This window comes from Atractosteus spatula, chromosome 6 (genome assembly GCF_055471065.1).
Source record: "Atractosteus spatula isolate fAtrSpa1 chromosome 6, fAtrSpa1.hap1, whole genome shotgun sequence".
Lineage (NCBI taxonomy): Eukaryota > Metazoa > Chordata > Actinopteri > Semionotiformes > Lepisosteidae > Atractosteus > Atractosteus spatula.
In genome coordinates, this window is record NC_142711.1 from 48,654,855 (window position 1) to 48,677,545 (window position 22,691).

General features: G+C 36.6%; 1 protein-coding gene across 2 annotated transcripts in view; it reads right to left on the minus strand.

Moving 5' to 3' along the window:
* The window catches only part of gli3 (GLI family zinc finger 3), a 160,309-nt gene that overhangs the window by 82,970 nt on the left and 54,648 nt on the right, over positions 1 to 22,691 (minus strand). For both annotated transcript variants that reach the window (XM_088919355.1, XM_088919354.1), the window contains exon 3: positions 16,148 to 16,393. In XM_088919355.1, coding sequence (XP_088775481.1) covers positions 16,148 to 16,393 — 246 coding nt within the window. The remainder of the gene's footprint in view (positions 1 to 16,147; positions 16,394 to 22,691) is intronic.

A 22,691-nucleotide genomic window follows, 5' to 3' on the forward strand; every position in this document is an offset into this window, starting at 1 on the left:
TTACAGTGATGTAAAATGGTGAATTTGAAACCCAGCCATTCCTTTTGGCAATGTGCTCATTTTAGCAACAGAGGATACGATTTTCCAAGAGTGATATGTGGTTAAAAAACGTAAAACACCTTACTTACAGTGTATAAAAGTTAGTTTAATTGAATAATTATATACAGTATTCACAAAATCCATACATTTTTTGGAGTCATACATAGTATTTCCATTGCACATTATATTGTCTCTCTCAGTTTGGTGGAAATAAATGGGAGTGAAGGCAACAATTTCTAAAAAAACATAAAATGAATAAGTCTTTGGGGGTGAGATGACTTCTGAGAGTTAGGGTGGTAAAAAGGATTCCACTGCTTTGAGAAACATGAGCTCACAACAAAGGTAACGGATAACATTAATGAGATATGCATCACATCTCATACGCTCTGCTGTGATTCCAATCGTAATGCAGTGAAATAACATTTTCCAAGTTTCCAAGTCCTGTATGTATTGTAGCTCCACCCCGATGCAAAAGATAGTGCCTCTAAATGCAACAGGTTCTGAAAACTATTGTCTCATACTGACACAAATTCGACAAACACATTTATTATTGCCACATTATTATTGTTGTACTGGGCTATGCAGTCGACATACTGTATTGCTGTCTTTAAAATAGCAAAATACCTTCTAAGATGTAACATTTTACACAGACAATAATACAAAGTAATTAACATAGAAATCAAAGTCTGCAATATGAAGTGCAAAAACAAATTGTATTTTATGGCCAATAATACGTTTTTAAGTTGAAAAATAATTAAAAGGGACTCATGGGAAATAGTTTGAATTCAAATTGATCTTTCTCACAGCAAAAAATAAAAGCAACAAATAAGATCCCTGGTTTTCTTTGTTAGTGTGTTATTTCCATTTTAAACTTTTTTTCTGCAAAATGTCTTGGATTGTTGTGCAGTCATTCCTGGTGTACTACCACACTTCACAGATAAACACAAGTAATCCTGTGCTGTTCTCATTTGCTAGTAAAAAAAACATAAAACAACCATTTCTAGTCATGCAAGAGTGTTCAAGAATGTGAGTTTGTTTGTTTTTTAAATCCATTTTTAATTGGACTGAAATTTTCACAAATCCAGCATTAGCCCTCAGTATTCCCAATTTGGGTCTTCACAAATGGAAAATAAGGTTTGATTTTATAACTGTAAAAAATGAACATGATTTACAAAACAAAGAATTCACCCTAAGCTGGCTGTGCTGGTAACTAAGTAATGGCTCAGCTGTAAGGTTTCTGTTTCTTGAACCGAAGTCAGTTTCAGATGTTGATTGAGAAAAACTAACTACAAAATGAAATGCAAATAACAGATTCCTCAGAAACCTCACAAATTGTGATTTACGGGTACTTGAGATTCCATAAAATCATTCACCCACTTTCTCATTTCTTTGATCTGACAAGCAGCTGTTTGTTTTTCTACTTGTTTCCAACTCTCTTATGTAACCTGCAACACACTCCGAACAAAACTTCCCTTTTCTTTCAGCAGTTTTAATTTGTGTTACAATGGAAAGCAGAGCAGGAGACTCTTCATGTCCCATACTATACATCTGACAGAAAAGGGAATAGCATGGGGGTAAAACATTCAAAACCCAAAATATTAATTAGAAATCTAAAGATTTGCTTCTGGAAACTGGTGAGAGAAGGCCCATTTTCCATAACTGTACAAACAAAGCCGGAGAGCTTTCAGTTTACTTGAATAATGCTCTCTGTGTAATCTGTCACAGGTGCTAAATTGCCATCTAAAAATCAGTTTTGGCTGCAAACGCTTATTTTGCAGGGAAACCTTAAGGAGACAAGTGGGAAAGAATTCTTAAAAAAATCTTTGTTGACATAGAATCAAGACATTCCAGCTAAACACTAAGTATGGGGATTAAGACGAGCATGCAGGGCATAATGTTTTTTGTCAAAGATCTTTGGTATGTCCTCATACAAAAGTTCAAAAAGCTACATTATAGAAACTGCATTAAAAATAAAAAATATGTGAATTAATTACATTAGAACTATATTTAAAAAAACTACGATCATGAATTGGTATGTGGCACTTCAATGCGCCAAGCACCATCATAGGTTCAGCATCAATTGTTTTAAACCTTCTGATTTTTTTAATGAACCTGCGGAGTTATGCTTAATCACTATATTCATCCTTCTTCTCCTTTTAATACATAGGTCATTAACACATGATTACAAACGATCTTAATGAAAGGGTAATTAAAGACAAACTTTGACCAGGCTCATTAATTTTAATTAAACAAATACAGAGTTTAAGAAAATGCAGCTAATGGTATCTTTACAAAGGAGTTATGCAGCAATGAATAAAAAAGAAGGATAATTGCATTGCTTTTTATTGCATGCTTTAATGATTTGAGGGAGGAAATTAAGCTTAAAGCAGGAAATTCCATTCTACTGTCAGACCATTTAAAACAGAACACATCCTTTCACGAAAGAATGTAAGACTTTTCTATTGATTAGACAAGAACAAGTGTAAGTGAGCCCAAACACTAAAACTATAAGGATGACATGTTATATGTGCCATTAGGTCAAGTACCAGAAACTTCCTAGGCTGTCAATAACCTAGATATCATTTTCGAAATAAAAAATATTACTATAATATTTTATGGCAATTATTAAAAAAACAAAGATTTCTTATAAGTGCACAACAACTTTTTATCCTATGTGTCTGATAGAATGCTTTGTGTTTGATAGAATGTTTAATAGAATGCATGTTAACCTGCACTCCAAGCACAAAAAACTCTTAAACTTTAAATGTTTATGAGCTTTGAATTCTGGTATCTTAAAGTGCATAACAGTGACATCTGATTCCAAAGTTTCCAATTGTTGTGTTTAAAACAAATACTGTCATACTGCAATATGTTATAAAAACATCTATTTCTTTTTATCTCAATTGAGCATTGTTCATTCACAAATAGGAAAATACCACTCAAACAGTGCAAGACTGGCATGTGAAAGTTATTCCTCGAATCATAATTCTAAAAGGAAATAAGAGCTGGAGCACTGAGAGTCACTTCTACATTATACTGTAAATCAAATGCAGCACTCAGTTCTGACGAATCCAAGTACACTATGAAGAATGTGTAATTGAACATTTGGTAAAAGGCAGCTTTTCATTTTCTAGTGTTAAACTGGTAAACCAAAATACAAGGCTACAGTAATTTTGAAAAGTGCAGTGCAATGAACAAAAAAAAAAGGTTCAATTTGATCAAGGTCTCTGTGCTTGCTGTTCATAACTTGGAACAAATTATGCTACCAGGCTAATACTGCCAAAATTTATTGCAACACTCTTTTAAACTGTATGATCTCATAGTTTAAAGATGTTAATTTACACTGCCGTTTTAGATGGAAGTGATGAATGGGAATCTGGTGTTTATTTAAAGAACTTTCTAAAGAAATTGAAGGGATGCCTTCCTGTGTGACTTGCCACTTCAGATTCTTTTCAGATTCAAGCCCTGCACTATACAAAAACATGTCATCTAGTGCATGAGCATATTAAATATAACAACGTCTTCAGTTTTTGCCCATCAACACACATTTAACTACTTAAAAATTCAAACCATCACAGGCAAAATGCAATCTGGAAGTGTGCTTCACAGTTCGGGAACAGTATTACTGAAAACAGAAAATAATGGCAAGATTACTCTTAACATATTTCTTGAAAATTGTAAGGAATTAATGCCCATATGCTGTGTGATGTATTCATTGGTCTGAGCATAGGCTTTTATGTAAATAACACAACAGCTTACTAAAAGCAGTAGATATTTGGACTTTTAAACGCTTGCTTAATTAAATATTAGGATGCTCTACTATTAATGGAAAAATTATCCTTTGCAAAATTAGCATGAGGTATAAAACCCTGCAACAAATTGTTTTCTGTCTGTGGACGAATTGCAGATTAGGACTCTTTTCTATTTGTTCAATAATTTTCCATCTCATACTAAATATTGTAAAAGAAAGTACACCCTCTGTAAAGGCCACAGGATATTTTGCCCTATGACTTAACCATATAACACAATCATTCATCACTGTACAACACGCTGGCTGAGCCTGAATTTCCCTTCCTTATAAATCAATACAATCCTCTTTCCTGTCCATTGTCTGAAATTTAAGTTTATGGTTTATGGCTCAAAGAAAAAGTAATGGCAGAGGAAATGCTTGCCAGAGTGCTGCCATACGACAAGGGGCAGGGAGATGAAAAGGACAGATTATGCCTGCCACAGTGTCACCAAGCTCACCAGTTTGTCACAAAACCTGAAACAGGCAACCTGAGCCAAAAATACATTGCAAAAACACAATGAATAAATAACTGTGCTCCTGAAATATGAAATACAGTTATATTTAAAGCTCTCTCTCAGTTTAAATAAAATCGTTCCCTCCTTGGTTTAAAAAAGGCTGTAAAAATGCAAATAATGCTATTGTTTTCATCTGCAAAGCATACTTGCTTTTGTTAACCCAGAAGAAACATTACAACTTTAAAAATTCATTTTCACAAAAATATTCCCAAAAGCGGTAACCAGACTTTCAATTTAGAAGTCTGAAGTACAAATGGAAGCCAGGCACACCAGGACAAGTTTTGACACAGTACACACAAGTGCATTGTTTTCCAATAAACATCGGAATGATGTTGAAAGGGGTGATGGGGGAGAGGTTGAAGCTATTTACACTGGCAGCTCAGTTGCCTGATTACAAATAGAAGCTCAGCATCTGTAAGAAATTTATAAAGTGGGCTCGCGTTTAACAAATTGTTACCCAAGCAAATTGCACACAGTTAGGTCTTTGTTTAATCGGGAAATATGCATGGTCTTTGATTGTATGTTCTTTTTTTCACCCCTAATGGTTGTGAGTGAAGGTTATTTCTTTTGGTCTGTGGGGAAAAGCAATCTATCTAATACATTTTCTGAATTATTCCAGATTGAGCTAAGCTGAACATGAGAACAAAGCACTACTTCCAGAGCACAGAGGACTGTTGGAACTCCCAACTGGGAAGATTTACAGAGAGATTTAATAGCAAAAACACTGCAGAAAATTGCACTGGTTCTTGCTCGAAAAAAAAAATGAAATAAAACAAAAACCTTCAAACACAATAATTTACCTCTGGTGTTTTGTCCTTGTGTCTCCAAATCAATTTAAATGCAATTAGAAAATTGCGTACCCAGCCCAAATGTATGCAAAACATAACAAAGTATACATTTTCAGTTTGCTTTGTGCTATGTTTTATTTTAATCTCCTCTCTGGCCTTCTTCGTTTTTAATGGCAACAAAGAACAAGAGGTATTGTTCATCCAAACTTTTTGTAGAGATAGTGCAGTGTTGTTTATTTGATTCATCCCTTTTCTTTCTTTTAAGTACCTTGACCACAATGCATCCAAACTATTATTCTAACTATGTCCAAGGATACAAAATCAAAATTAAACGTTTTCAAAGAGGATTTTATCCCACAAGAAATACTGTTCGCCCTTTTCATGTAATCAGTCCAATACCATGTTCTTACTAATAACGTTTATACTGGTACAAAAGGTAAGACTTAAATATGCAATTGGTTTCTTACACATTTTTCTTCAACATCAGGGTATAATGTAATTTCTCCATTTCATACAAAAATAGAGAATGCTTAACACCTTTGATCTGCAGCACTGCTTTGTGTGCACGTATTTGGAACACTTTGTTTTGTGTAGTTTGTTTTTGAGACCACTGTGTGAAAGTAACAGTATTTGACTTAGTGACTCAATGGACATCAAAATGGACACTGACTTCCTAAAAAGATATGTAAGGTGTTGCAAGTTCCACTAGGTGCAAGGCTACAAGGAACAGTTTGCCTGCATAAAATAAATAATAATATCAACTTCCAGTTATGAATTTTATCAACATAATTTTGAAGCAATACCTCTTACAGTATGAGACAACAACTTCAGGCACTTACGGCCAATGTATAAATTTAACCAATAACATTTAAACCATTTAAACAGTGTGACATACGTGCCCCGAAAATAAATTCCATTTAAAAATCAGTTAGTCTCCGAGAAAATGCTATTTAATTTATGCTATTCGACAGTTTCCAGGAAATAGCTATTGCACTTGCTCTTCAGTTAAAGTTACTCCAATAAGTGATTTGAACGCCTGTACTGCCAGTTGCACTGTCAACACAAAAAACTATTGCCATACATAGAGCTAACTACTGTTAATTTAAAAGACTTGTCATATTGAAGACACTGTGGAGCAGTGTGGTAAACACCTGTCATGAGTACCCATACATTCTTGCTGTATGGATAAACAGCTGACATCATTTAACACATAGTATTATAACTTTCATTAATAAAAAATACCCCCAGTTCCTTCATTGTAATTACAATAGCTATGCCAAAAGCTAAAAATAACATAGTGCTTGTATATGCAATCATTAATAATTAATAATTAAAGTTCACCCGTTGGAGGAAGAGTTCTAAATTCCTTACTATGAGACATGAATCAAACCACAGGAGTGGATACACTAGTTCACAACATTCCTGTCTGAAAGGTAGGCAGTGTTTCTTGGTATGTATGTGCGTGCAGCTGCTAATACATTCAGAAAGTAAATCTACCAGTTACGTGTCCACTGCTACTTTTCAATCAAATTTCCAATATGCGTAGCTGTGAGCAGAACTCTATGTTCACAGCAAGACACCCAGGCTTTTCCACACAGCTAAGCCCGGTGTCAGTGAAATACATGGTGTGTGCATTACCCGACGAAATACACCAGGTGTAGAGTGTGATCAGGGAGCCTTTGCAGTCCAGCGGCCTTTGTTGTTCAACAGTGCCTGACCACAAATGGAGATATTGACTCTAACCTGCTGATACACTAAGAACAGCAGCCTCAGAACTGAACCGCAAAGCCTAATAGAGCACTATAACATACTGAAAGCTCCCCAAAAAGTTGCATTTTTCAATACAACATTAGCAAAGCTAGGGAGGCAGGTGTGAAATGTACCACATTTGTACTATATGCTGGCTAAACACATTTAGACAGTCAGATACATCCCAAAAAAATGGTTAGCTTTCATATTCTACACCTGTCATCAGTTTGAGTTCCAAGACATAAAAAAATGTATTTGCTAACTCATTAAGCACATTCACGTAAATAAATATTCATATTATTTCTGGTAGATGTTTATGATTTTAATTTTTTTTATTATTCCTGAAGCCTCTTTGCTCTTGTATTACAGTAAAAGAACTGCCGTGGCTCAGTGAAGAAAAGAAGCTTTTTTCTTTGCTTCGTAAATTCGAAATCAGCAGTTTGCAAATGAAAAAAAAAAAAGACCAGCCGTTTCACTAAAATAGAAGTCAAAACTTTATTGCCCAGTTAAAATTCTGTTTTGTTTCTTGCATTTTCATAAAAAAACCTTGAATGTCAGGACAGCCATTGTCTACAAAATATTTTGTAAGCACAAACTGTAATCCTTTTTCACAGCTTACTGTCAAGTTCAGTTACAATTACATAGAACACGTTGGAGAAACTGTAGGCATGAAAAAAGTCGAGGCAAAGAGAAATAAAGAGAAGAAAGAGAGAGAAGGAGAACCACAAGTAGTGTCATATTATTTCACGCAGGTGGTACCAAGGTCCCTTGGCCAGACCAACAGACAAAACCATCCCATGTAAACCTTAAAGAGGATTAATCCTCGAGGACCACTGTAATGAGACCTTAAAAGGCTCAACAGTCGCAGCCAGTGATTGAGGAAACAGTAGTCTGCTCCCCAAAGTCTCCTCTAGCTGAGCTACATCAAAGCGAGCTGGGAGCAGATAGCAGGATTCTACAGGAATCCCTTATCTCAGCGCGAGCGGATGCTTCTCCTCTGATTGTCTTGAACTGCCACCTGTCCCAGGCATCTTTGAAGGCAACGCTAAGCCTGTGATGGATCTGACCTCCTTGAGCTCAGATTCTTTTATGTCTTTCTTCATTTTCTGGTCTGTTACATTCTGCCTCTCTGGTGCAGCCTGCTACAAGGCACACAGGGGATCTCTGATACATCAGGATGTTTTACACTCACAATAGAAGACAACCCAACTCCAAAGAACATTTAATTATGAACATTCTTCAGCCGCCTCTTGTAAACAATATGTACTAATAAATCCGGGAGTGGAAAGCAGAGGTGCTAATCCTTTGGTAATCCAAGGGAATTCAGATCACACTACAAGCAGCAAATAAAATTAAACAGAAGCAGGCATGAAATAAGCAATCTGTTCATACGTGCTTATTAAAAAGAAAATGGCAAAAAAAAGCACAATAAGCCAAGCAGGGAAAACTGGCATTTTGTTTTTCCTCATACACAAACTTTTCCAATTCTTTGGAAATAAATATGCAAAGCTCTTCACTTCAAAGTGTTACTGGAGTAGCACATGTATTTAAAGGACTGAAAAAAAGTAAACTATCATATTTAAAATGATTTGTCTGTTTTTGATTTCTTTAACGAAAAGACGAAATGGTACAAATGCAACTGGACAAATATTACAACATTTTATATTTCCATAATGCAAACCATTGCTAGAAAAAAAATCTAACCACCCTTTCAATAAATAGAAACACATATATACCTGGTCTAATATGTTCAAACTTTGTAAATTGCTCCTCACACCTATAGAAAAAGTGTTTTTATAAGTTAGCAGAAAGCCATTTTGCATTTTACAGGATCTTCTCTAATAGGCAGTTTAAAACAGGATGATCCGATTATACATGGTGCTAAAACAACAAAAAGACTAATTTTGCATACTAGACAATATTTTGTTTTTCATAAAAGGAAGTAGATGGAAGAAATTCGTTTTCATAGCCTGAAGCGTGCCCCTGGCATTGCAGTGCCAGTCACGATTAATGCCTCTTTTCTGTTCATTCTTTAAAGCCAATATTTAGACAATCACATGTCACCCAAAGATGTTTCATAAAGACAGCTTTTTTCTGGAAGATAATACTTCTTTTTTAGTCATATTTTTAAAGAAAATACATAGTGATTCATCTCTGTGCAGTAAAGAAACTTTGGCTAAATATAAACCCTTTTTATAAATGTTTAAGTCCTTTATATGCCAGTTAAATTTTGTAAGGAAAGGACAGCACAGTGCCTTGGCAACTAACACTGCCACCTTACATTTCTTGGGTCTTGGGTTTAATTCTTAATTCTGGACTGGTGTTTACACCTTCTTCCTGTGTTTCCATGGCTTCTGTTTTTGCTGGGTGTTCCGGTTTCCTCCACATTCTCAAAACACTCCCTAGGTTAATTTGTGTCTCTAAAAATTCCCTGTGTGTGTTTCCTGTGAAAGGTATCCCATCTACGGCTATCTGGATATTGGGATATTGCCCCCTGTAATTCCAAGAAAGGATCATAGCTACCACATTTCTTGCCAGGAAAAAACAGCTTTCTGATAATGGATGTATTAATTAACTATTAAAGTGCTGGCAATTATGAATATTAACATATATTCAGAAATTAGCTGTGTACAAATTTCATCCTTGAAAGCTAAAATGATCAGACCTTAAGAAAACAAAAGCCATGTTGAAGAAACATACAAAAATTGCTTCATGATATTAAAAAGGGTTAGTAGAATTAATCCCCAGACAAGACATAGATGGATGTTAGACCAGGCAACATGTAAGTATAATTAAGCATAAATAATGTAATAAAACGTAATAATGCAGGATCACTGTAGGACAGAACATGTGCAATTGGTGTTTCATAAATGATTCCATTGTTACTTATCTGAACATTTAGTTTGACAAAAAATGTCAGGTTTAACTTATACACAAAATGTTTTTATTTTACCATATGTCCTCCAAACAGCTGCTTTGTATCACTTGTGAATTATTACACATGGGGGGGACTCTTGATAGGTTTTGAAGACTCCACTCTGAAGAAAAGGTCTTAACATTGATTTGCTTGTTTTTTTTTTATTTTATTTTGGCATTCACCAAGGCTATTCCTGGCAAAGCTGTACCCTTAACTGATTTTTTGTAGTAAGCCTAATTAAATTCATTTTTCCTTCATTCCTGCCGAGCACAGCAAGAGAGCACATCTTCCAAAGAAGTATTTATTTCCCCCAGATGTTAACATTGTTGAGAAAGCAAATTAGGAGAAAATTTTTGAGGCAAACTTTATTACACACTGCCTGAATATGACTTTATCCCTAAAATGTTTTTATTGTTCAGTCATGGTGTAGTTGTAATTCGTTTTTTAATTTCAAAATTATTCTTTCAAGACTCACTCTGCATTATTACCAATCAGAATGGGTCTTTTTCTTACATTTACTTAAACTTCAACAACTGTATACACTGCTGCATAGTGCCAGACACCCTCTTTAATACTGAATGTCCTCTTAATTTAGAAAACTAGATAAGTAAAATTAAACCATTTCTCCTGTATCCATACATTCAAGTTTATTACACACTTCATACTGTATTTTGTACAAGTATTTTCACTTATAAAAGGAGTCTGAACCTTCTTGCATCTTCCTTTCGTCCTACCAGAGTGCCTTTCTCCCTCAAACACATAATGTCATCAGGCCCTGGAGTTCAGTTCCAGATCTGCTTTCTGCGTGGAGTTAGCATGTTCTCCCCATGTGAGTAGCATGTGAGTTTCCTCCAGATGCTCTGGTTTCCTCCCAAAGTCCAAAAGCCTACTGGTAGGTTAATTGGCTTCTGGGAAAATTGGCCCAGGAGCGAGTGTGTGCGTGTCTGTGTTTGTGTCTGTATGTGCCCTGCAATCGACTGGCATCCCGGCCAGGGTGGACCCCGCCTTGCACCCCTTGCTTACTGAAATAAGCTCCGACTCCTCTGCGACCCTAAACTGCATGAAGTGGTCAGAAAATGGATGTTCTGTAAATTTTTAAAAAATGCTTTGGGGAAAAATAAGTAACTTAAATAAGTAACCAGGTCACTTCCCAAGTGCAGGCACTCGGTCTAAACTCAGGTTAAGAATTATAGTTTGCATATCACTGGCCTTAATCTGAGCTGATGTTTCCAGGTATCCCCAAGTGGCAGCCCTTTACAGGCAATTCGCCTGCACCGGGCGAACTCAACTCAGTCAGGGTTCTCTTCAGCTTACTGAGCAACATGGACCCCTGCTGCTTGTCTACTGCGGGTTGCAGTGTTTTCAGAGAGAGTCACTAACTTCTTCACTTGATACTAGCACTGCTATGGCTTCTAGCACAGTGGGACTCACAGTGTGAAAACGAGAGAACAGCTCTCTCAGGGGAAGTTTAGCGTAGCCGTCTCGCCTCTGGAGTTATTGGCAAAAAAAAAACAATTCCATATCACTGTGAAAAATGTAATTGCCCAGTCCAATTTGGAAAAACAAAACACTGAAGTGAAATATATACAGTATATAGAAGCTGCCAATATAAAAAATACTGCTAAATGCTAAAAAAAAACTATGAAGAAAATGTAGACATTTTTTCAGATTCATATTCATGTCAGAGCTTCCAAACTTAAAGTTCATGGTGCAATTTTGGTCAGTAACTAAATTTCAGATTGTCTGCAAGACGTTGACAAAAGTTGGTCAAATTGCATCAAACCATTCCTTTGCAATTATTTGCCATGCTATTGCATTATTTTTTCCTGGTTATATATGGCAGAAAACTTTAACCACATTAAACATAAAGAATATATATACAGCTTGTATTATTTTTACATGCTTTAGACTTATTTTATAATATTAGATATACAGTAATACAATGTAAAACATTAAAGACAGGCAGGCTACAGAGACAAAAGTCAAAATTTCCTTCTTTAGCCACCATTATTAACAATGTATTGTTCGCATACTGTGATAATTGTGAGACAGCATTTTTTGTAAACAAACTGCTTCACTGTAGGATACTGTATATCTTTAAGCCCAGGGATATATCTGGTTCTCCTTCTCTGAACTGTTTCCAGAGTACTGATATATTTTTGTAACATTGTGTGCAATACACACAATATTTTAAAGGAATACATGTATTTGAACACGTCTAAATTGATTTACTCGTACAATATGTGAATATTTTCCAGTAATAAACACATAGTGAATCTATGTTAATATTTTCACTGTTTGAAATATTTGACAGTGCATTACAAGAGAACTATAGTACCTGTGGAGAAAAGAACTGAATGGCAGAGCTGAATAGTTCCCTTTTGAGAACTGCACAGGTTAACGAGGACAGAAGTTATTTCTTTTTCAAACTCTTCAAGATTAAAACAGGTGTTCAGTACTCTCTGTTACTTTAATGTCTATCCATTCTCCCTTTATCACACAGCCACTAACCTTGGTGAGGGACCTGGCTCACCAGAGCCTGTTCTGGAAACATAGGGCACAATGCAGGAAACAGCACACAACTGCCTTCCCACCAGGATACCAGTCAATCACAGGGTCATGGAGAAAGGGCCAATTCAGAATTGCCAATCAAACCTCATCCTGGAGCACCACACAAAAACCCACACGAACACAGGGACAGCTCAGCAACTCTGCCCAGACAGAAGAGCCTATCAGAACTGAGCCCAGTGTGGTACGTTTAAATAGCTGAGAAAGTGGATATACAGTTCATTTCAAACTATTTTGCTCATATATGAATAGTTTCAAATATTTATTTTGCAACAAAAAATACAGGAATGTTTTCAAATAACATTTACTTTGTGAAGGGAAATCTTGCAGTATTCAGACTGAGATAATTTGTCTGCTATTTTCCCGACCTCTGCCTGCTGTTTTGGCACTGTCAGATTAGAGGAAAGACAGCCACAATGCCCAATGCTTACCACTGGTCAGACAAGCTACATATCAATGAGTTATATTATAGGAAAGGGTACATGGAAAAGGCAGGCCAAACACCAGATGATTTAGAGTAATAATGATTCAGTACAGTATGGTAGCAGCAAACAATGGTAAGTTACTTTGTAATATGTTACGGCTACACTTAAAAACATAAATTGCTTTTTGTTTTCTGTGCTTACATTGAATTCTAGATTATATTAGATTATAATTTTACATTCAGATGCTCTGCAGCATTTAAAGGCATGATGCTAAACGTATTGAAGCCTGTAAAAGATAAATACATCATTTTTTTGCTATTAATGGATTTTTTTTATGGATGTATTAATTCTGGTCATTACATGACTAAGAATGAAGTTCTTCCTTGAAACTTTAGCATAATCTCCCGACAGAATTCTAAAACACTCTTGTAACATGATTAGAGAAAACCTGGTTAAAGAAAATGTGAAAAACAAAACAATTAGTGGTGTTAATGCAGATCCGCCAACCTATAGTACATGCCACCGGAGGTATTTGATAAACAATTTTAGAAGATGCCAAAACCTTCATACACTCGCAGTTCTTAGTTGAAACTGGCCCCCTCAGTGCATTCTCAAATCCTGCTTTCTTATCCAACAGATCTCCTGGATTAGTGTTGTGGTAAGCTGCATATTAACTTTATCCTCTGTTTGAAACTTTTAATCACAATGTTTTAACTAATTCTAAAACTGACTTGGCTTTTTTCCACGACACCTTCGGTGTAAAGTAAAATGAACAGTACAGAAGCTTAGGCTGGGCTCCTGGCAAGACGCTGGAGAACACTAGAAGGAGTGCAGGACTATATTGCAAAGACCGGTGTGCCTGCTCCACTCAAGCACTACATCACAAACCTGACAGCCAGGTGCTAATGGCTCCAGGTGTTGGCATATTAGCTGCATTAAACACTGACAGGAGAAAAGTTAAGAATTATCTGGATTTCGCGGGGAGCTTTGCAGACGCAGCAGTATGCCAAATGGCAGAGCTCACTCACACCTGTGACAAATTTAGGAGCTGAAGCGGAAGGTCACCAAGGTCAAAGCAGCGCTTGAAGGAGCAAAGGTCACTTTATTCGCACCTCAGATTCTCTTTACCTGGCGCCACTGGCTCTTCAAAGGGCCGCAGGCTTTCAGAAACCCAGGCTTTCCAAGTTTTTCTTTTAAAGGGAAAGGAGATACGGTGTCCCTTCTCCCTACTGTACAGATACCAATAATCTAATGCAGCTGTACTCAAAAACAAATCTTAATTTAATAAAGACATTCATTACAATTATGACCTGAAGCATTTCTCTTAGCACTTGCAGTCCCATTGTGGGCAACAAAGAGAGACCGTATGATAAAGTAATCAGCCTTGATCAGATAGAAAATGAACAAAACTGCTTTATTTTTTTTCCTAACTGCAGTTTATATTCTACTAGGTGGTTCTAGCCCTGAACTACCTTCAGCAAAACACTGTGTAGTGTTCCAAGCTGTTTATCTAATAAATGATTTGACCCAACCTACCGTGGAAAGGATCTTCAATTCTCATTTCAGTCTTCCATTAAAACTGAGATTTCAAAGTCTGGACGATCTCTTATACATTAAGGGTCACAATATATATTGTTCTATATAGAGCAAGTCTTTCATCTAAAATATGTATAGCATACAAACACAAAGATTATCAATTGCAGCCTAGTACTGTCTTCAGTTTTGGCTCTTTAAATACTAAATTTAGATGAATGAATATTGCATGCTTCCATTCTCTTCAGATTGCCATGTTTTTGAGAACTGTGAAATTAGGATTTTTTTGGCCTTGAACTCCATTTCAAGCTGTGACTTTTTCAATGACCCTGGGCCGAAGTCACTTCACCTCCATTGCACTGGACTGTAAAACCAGAGACATTGGAAAGCAATGAAATGTGGCACCCAAGCTGAGCTGTGCTGGGTATATAATTGACAGTAATGTTTTGGTTGCAAGATTGCTTCTTAAGTCCGCGAGGCCCAATTTGATTTAGTAACTGCTTTATTAAGGATCTCAGACTCCAGACCAGTAGTGCAAAAAGAATACAAAGTAAATACGTACAGAAATATGGCTAAGGACAGCAGGCCCTCATTATAACACAAGTTAAAAAAAAATTCTGTCAGCAAAATTTGCAGCCAATTTAGCAACACTTAACATGCATTCCAGTGTATCCCATCTGCAAAAACTGACCAGAGTGAAACAACACAAAAAATAACCCCGTAACCTAGATGTGTGAACATTCCTGTTTACTGCCAGATGCTTAGTGAAGCAATTAAGAAAGCTTCATCCCGCATACAAAGTTTTCTAGAAATACAAGAAAAAAGAGGGCAAAGCCCAAACATGCTTGAACTAGAATACAGTGTATGGCCTTTAAACGTGCATATATTTTGACCTCTTTGCCTCATGTTGTAAATAAAAAAATGAAAGAAAAGTCGGTTTGCAATTCCAGAATAAGACACAGAAGACTGGAAACAATGTGGGTACATGAGAGAAGTAATACAGTTAATAATATTCCTGGCCTATTCTGTTGCTTAACCTGATCAAAGGAAGCAAAGGCCTTTACTCACAACTTCATTCTAACTGCTTGCAGTTGTGCTTTTAAGCAAAACTTATCCTCTCAAACAGGAGTCAGACAACTAGAGTAAATTAAGTTGGCTAGTCTGAAACTGTACAGCATATCTTAAATTTTCAGTGGTTTAGAATATATACTGCAAGTCTCTTTTGCAGTGTCTTTAATTCTGTATTCTAAAACATTTTTATTCAATTCTAAAACGTATTATTTTATTAATCTCCTTTTTTGTGTCAATAGATAATAGAAAATTAATATAATATTGGTTTAATAATGACACAGTATTCATCTATGCAAAAGTATTAGGTATTGCTGCTTGCCTCGATATTAAACTATACCACTCGGTAAACTTAAATCAGTTCTCCAATAATTGAATATTAGTTGTATAGTCATAATTTCACAAAAAACAGGAACTGTTGAACTGATTCTTTATATTCTTTAGTACCAATAAATTTGAATACAACATATGTTTTGAAAGCTTAAAACTGCAATAGAACGTAAAGATGCCAACCAGACCTCTATAATCTAGAAATGCGGAAGGACATGTCCTACCTTTTGTTTAATGAACTTTAAGCTAATCAGAACTGCCCACAGGTATTTCCATCTTAATAAACTAGATAGTTTTTCTTAAAATTATCTCCAAATGATTCAACTGAAAAGTAAAGGATCGTGAATCAAGGAATCACAGGTATTGTAGTTAATTAAATTAGACACCACTCGTTGGGTTTAAGTAGATAGCATGCAAATACTCACTGTAATGAGAGTCCATGTAGCCATTCCTGGGGTCCATAGCAAACAGAGTCCCGCGATAGGGCACAGAGTGATCAGTCAGGTGGGACAGAGAGCCATGCACCTCCTTTTTTACCATTGAGGGCCGCTCCTCTGTAGAAGTCGAGGGCTCCTCACTGATCTTGCCCATACTCTGCCCTCCAGACGAGGGCTGTAGTGAGATTGCGTTCCTTCTCTCTCTGTGATAAGGCTGCCCTGGACTTTCATCCTCTGCGTGACATTTAAGAAAAAAAAAACAGAGCAGTCTTAAACAGAGCAATAAAGAACAAAGGCTTAGTTTTCTATAGCTGAGAAGCACAAAATGTTGTTGTTTAAAAAAAAACTTGGCCTCGTGATATTGTAGGTAGAGATATTTCTACATAGCAAATCTGATCAGATCAGTCTATATTTAGAGGAAGGAAAAGCAGCTGGATTTTATTAGAGTTCTCTACACTAACAAGGAGCCATCCTGGACTGTATTAACACCTCCTTTTCCACAATTCCCAGGACAATCACTATTAGGTGCTAGAAAAAATCCAAGGAGGTTCCCCAGAGCTTTCAAATGTGCTAAGAAAACCCAGAAGACACTTATCCCTAGACGGTAAGCGGTGCTTAAATTGACCTTAAGTGGTATAAATAAGAACCTATAACAAAATTATACAAAAAAGTGCAGGTATCACTTTCAGCAGTTCTCACTGCTTGGAATTCCAAACAAATGCAGGTAATACCTATTTCTAACAAACCATATTGAAAAGTTGCGAATGCTTTAACAACATCCTAAAACTTGGTATTTCTCAATTTTAGTTTATTTTAAGAACCATGCCTTTTTTCTCCTTACATTTCTTAAAATTAAACAGATTATGAGAAGAAAAGAAATTAGAGGGTCCAAGTGGATATGTCATTAAAGTAAAAAAAACATTGCTACTTCAATACTATACACAGTTTTGGAGATTACAACTGCTGATGCATTTGAATGTTTCCATCTCCATTGTTTGGTGTGGCACGTTGTGATGACACATCTCTAAGTCTGGATTTTTCTTTTTTAAAAAGAGGCCTTTTTTGGTGTTTCACTGTTCACAACAGTCCTAGCTTTAATTTGTTCCAAACTGAAAATATTAGCAAGTATAAAATAACACTGAACCACAGTGTACATTAAGTTGTCTTCAAGTACATTAGTGTCCAGTAAGTTGTCTTCAAGTCTCAAAAGTCTTTGTAATTATTGAAATTAAAGCAGGATTGAGAGGGCATATGGTAATCATTTTCAGTATCTGGTGAATTAAAAGTGAAATCTGGAATTGCAGGCACAGCTTGGGTGATATTTTTGTTATTTTAATTGCCGAATACAATGTATTCATTATATTACACAAAATGTGCTCATGTTAACTGGAAAGTGCACAGAATTGGAAGAAAAAGTTACCCCAAACAATCAAAGTATAAAATAAAAAAATGTGTATGGCTCAATACAAAAATCTGAATTGTACAACTTGAATTAATTCAACTTACAGAACAGTTTCCAGAAATGTAACTCAACTTACATAAGTTGAAGAATGTATCAAATACTGTACCTTTCAATACTACCAATTCACTACTACCATCCCCAAGCAAGCCTAAGAATTATATAGACAACATACTGTATGAACATCCTTGGAAAATGTGTATCATCAACCAATCCACTTCTTCCGGCAATACAAAACCACAGCACATACAGTGTAGCCATTCTTTTGTACAGACTGACCAAGCTTTTAGCAGCAAGACAACAAACCCCCAGATGTGTGATAAGTGAGAAGGACTACTGGTCCACAGAGAGTTGAGAAAACTCACCCTCCCCCTGAAGCAAAGAACCAATTGAGCATAGTTCCCTGAAAAACCATTGTCAAACCAAAGATTCAAAACAGTGATCTCCAGACCGTATATTAATGTATCTCTTGAAATTTAAGGAGTTCAAATTCCTAAGCCATGTAGAAGCCAATTCAAACTCAATTTTTTCAAAGCTAGATAAAAATATCTGTGCCCGTACAGTTAACAAAGTGGTTAAGCCTCATTTGGAAAATAAATAGGCATGCATAAGCTTATGTTCCACATGCATGAATTGCGCTTCCTCTACAGATGCAACTTGAACATTGCCAGAAATATTTCGTGAAGTCTCCCGATTTTTACTTTCGCTATTCCAAACTCACAAAAGGTGCCGTTTTCTTCATTCCAGTTAAGATTGCCGACCTACTGTAGGAAGGATTGTCATCAGAATTTTTTTCTTTTACAGTAACAGTAATTTTCATAAGGGAACAGTCTGCCCGGGATTTTACATAGAAGTAGTATAATCTGGTAAAAGTAGTTCAGGTGGGTAGCTGCGTCAGCATGCGTAGGCTGCAAAGGAACAAGTAATAGGTTTATTCCATGCTGAAAAGAGAAGAAAACACAAAGTTTTGGCTGTGGAGCTTTTTTTGGGGCCACAGCCGAAATGTTGTGTTTTCTTTCTTCTCTTTTCAGCATGGAATTAACCTATTACTTGTTCCTTTGAAATCTAGTAAAAGGTTGTATTGGTAAATACAAAGTGAAACAGAAGTTAAAATTCCCATGATCCATGTTACATTCATCAATAGCTTATATAATTTGTAGTTTTCTCCTTTAAAAATTTCATGCTCATCCCATTTCTTGCCGTTTTTGCACAACTTTATTTTTATCACTCATCTGAGGCTAAGAGGTCATGCTTGCAACTAAATCAGAGCGCAAATAAAAAAGTAGAAGTATTGAAAATAAAGTACTTAGGAGAGCACTGAAACCCCGCACACGCTAATGTGAAAAATCCACAACTGAACGCCCAGCTGGAAGCAGAGATGCCCAGTACGCTAGGGAGCCTAGACGATAACAGAGTCATGAGATGGTGGAGAAGTCACACGCTTTTCGAACATTTACGGGGGCAGAATACTGTATGAGCAAGGGTTTCCTGCAGTTGAGAAAACTTGGTATGCAATATGGAAACCGTGTACAGTATGTACATGTTCTGCAGTTGGTAAACTGGTAGGTGGCAAAGGAAGGACTGTTTTTGATAAATACACCTTCTTTAACTGCCATAGAAAGCAAGTTTTATTGTCACAATAGCTCTATTAAACCTTAAAAGGTAGAAACCACAGCTAATGCATTTAAGATAAAATCCCTACAATGCACTGGCATCCCATCCAGGGAGGGGAATGATGTTCTCTCTAGTCTGCTTAACACTACAGAAAACCACTGAAGTGAAGCTCCCACCTGGATAACACGCAACAGTCATTCTGTGCCATCAGATCTACTACGTAGAAGATCAGGTAGAGTAGTAGAGCTTGATTCTGTGGTTGAATCGTGGGGGGACTTTAGGGGAGCCCGACAGCACAAGCTCAAAGTGGAACGCAGCCAGGACACTGAAATTAACAACTTTATTTCTTCAAAAATTGCCAAGGGATATTTAATGACTAAGTGTTCAGGGCAGCCTTGGCTGAATGTCACAGGACGTGTCACAGCTTTCTGGATCAGATAATGTATATGATTAGAATGCATTATCATTCCTTCTTAATATTATTCCAAGTGGGACAAAGTGGTTAGAAACCAGTTCAATGCAGGGCACAGAAACACAAACACACACTTACACAAGGGCCAACTTTCACAGAACCCAGTTAACTTATCAACAGGTCTGTGGACTGTGGGGGGAAACTGAAGCACCTGGAAGATTACCCTCATGAAGACAGGGAGAACGTACAAACTTCACACAGACACCACCCCAGACCCGGAACAGAACACAGAGTGCCAGCACTGCGAGGCAGCAATGCTATCCACTCTACCACCATACCACCCTTTTATTAATCAACTGGCAATAAGGCTTGTGGAAACCTGGAAGAGCAACACTACCCAAATTACGAAGCGGGAATGTGAACACTGAAGGATGTGGTGGAGAGCCGAGAGACAAAAAGTGCTGTCACAAAGTTTTCAAACCAAGAAAAAGCACATGCAGATATTGTACTACATACAAATATATTTTATTGTGCATATTTATTTTATCCTGCGTTACCAGAGTAGGCCTAATTAACTTTTAGTATTCCCATCAAACAAGTCACCCCTTTTGGAATAAATGATTTTTTTCTGAAAGTATCCTTTTCAGCAATTTACGAATGCTTAGTGCAACCACTGCTAAAAAGAACTTGAAGAAAAAGATGGTAAAGCATGCAACATCAAATAAGTGAAAGTGAAGGACAGTGAAGTAGAATTTTACTTCTTTATTGGATGACATCTAAATAGAGTGTGCACCGTACAGTACATGTGTAGAGTCTCAAGTACATATTACCTGTTCAAAGAATTGAAGAACCTACAAAGAAGAGCGCTGCCTGATCACACTGACTACTCCCTTTTAACACTGAAAAAAATTTCTTTTGAAAGAAAATACTTCCTTGCATGCAATTTGTAATGACGGTGGTAGGAGAAAAAGTGGAACACCACATATTAGCTACTGCGCTACTGTATTCAGTGTTATATAAGGGTTAAATCACATACTGCACAGTGAATGATCGTATTAAGTGTATAATGGTATTATACTGTAGATCTGGATTAATGCATAGACTCTCACAAAATGTGATATTAACATAAAGGGATTTTAAATAGCTTTTCTTTATTGCACAATATTAAAAGTCCACTTCACAATCTTCCTTTTAAATAAGACATAGCAGCTGCCCAGTCATTTACAGCAAGGAAAGATAGTGCAACTTCATATGTTTAATCCATTTGTCAACATTCACAGAAACAGAAAAGCACATGATATACCTAACTGAATTTTATACATGAATCAAACTGTTTAGTTCTACTCTATGTAAAAGAACAAGAAAATATTTAATGGAGGTACAGTAGTGTCAATGCAAAAGAAATATGCTCATTTTCATTAAAAAACTAAAAATATAAAGCATTTACACATTTTGTTCCTGAAGTCCTTATTCCTGTTTATCCAATAAAAGGGAAATTGGTCATTCTTTGGAAACATTACTAAGTGTTTGTCAGCTTCAAAGCCTCTAGTTAAGGTACACTGAAAAACCTGATGGTCTGTGAACCTTTTCAGCTGCATAAAATCCTTTGAAGGGCTGTTCACATTGTAGAGGTTTTCACTATAATGCAATTATTCTGAATTCTCCTCCAGAGCATTAACCACTTCACAACGCCAAGGCAAGAAAGCTGTCCCATCTTGTTCGGCTCAATATGTTTTTAAGAGTAAATTCAGGCAAGACCGTGCCAAGGCCAAATTACTGACAGAAACACTCTGCCTTCCATGGCAACAAGGGTGACTCCATAGCAAAAATGTAAGCAAACAACTCACTTCTTCAACGGCATCTGCCAGTGAACTCAGACAGAAGACAACTGTTATTGCACTGGACTTGGGCAAAAGCCAACAGCAGGGTCAGGAAATATAGTTAATTCATAAAAAAGAAAGCAGAAAAAAGAGTGAACTCACTCCTTCCATGTTCTTCAGCACTTCAGCAAGAGGACTGGCAATCTGACTCATTTGAACGCATAACTCCAGTATCATTCAAGGCATGTCTTTGCTTGCATTTGCGAAAACATTTCTTTAAAAAACGCTAACCCTACTGCACAATGAAGTTCAGGACACATCCATTATTCATTTGCCTTCAGAACTTTGTTTCACCAATCATATGGAATGTGATACGATCCCAAATCACAAACAAAAATCAAAACAATTAAAAAAGTCTGAAAAAATATTCAAAAACCCATCTCATAACTGTAGAGCATCTTGTTATCTATATTCCTTTGAAATCCACTTTTCTTTAGAAGTCTATATTGTACAATGCAATTATGATCTCACTTTCTGTCCTGTCTGCTACAGATCTCCTTCTACAAAATGATATTTGCTGGTTAACCTCAAATGAATGTCTTCCACCTATTCCTGCAGAAGCTTTCCAGCTACAGTAGGTGATGAAAAGATACTCCAGATACTTTATTTGTACTTACAGCTCACTCCAAGGCATCCCAGCGTCAATCCCAGCTAGCTGTGCCTCACTATTTCTCATCCAAGTAAACTCACCAGACTGTATCTCCCTCCTAGGCCTCAATCTTCCCCTCCTCTCCCTTTCTCTTGTTTCCCTATGCCCACCCCCCTTCACATGTTCACTCTCTCATCCATTGGAATATTCAAAAAGTGGCAGGAACCCCGCTAAGTTTTGTGAGCTCATTAGTATTCTCCCCCGACTTCTTTCAGTGAACTCGCACTCTATTCAGGCAGCTCATTCTAGCTGAGGGGGTCAAGCGGCTAATCATTAAATCAAACTCATGTCACACCATCACAATCAGCCTTTACAGACAGGAGGGTTTATTATTTCAGTTTATGCTAAATAAATGGTTTTACAAATACTCCCCAAGCAGGGTCAACAGCAGCTTCAATTGCAAGGCAAACCGAGCTGGACTTCCAAGCAAACCAAGAGGGCTCTGTCTATTGACTTTAGCAAGTGCTTGTCTTGACACAGGTGAGGTTTCCAAAAGGCTAATCTTTTTCTCTTTCCAA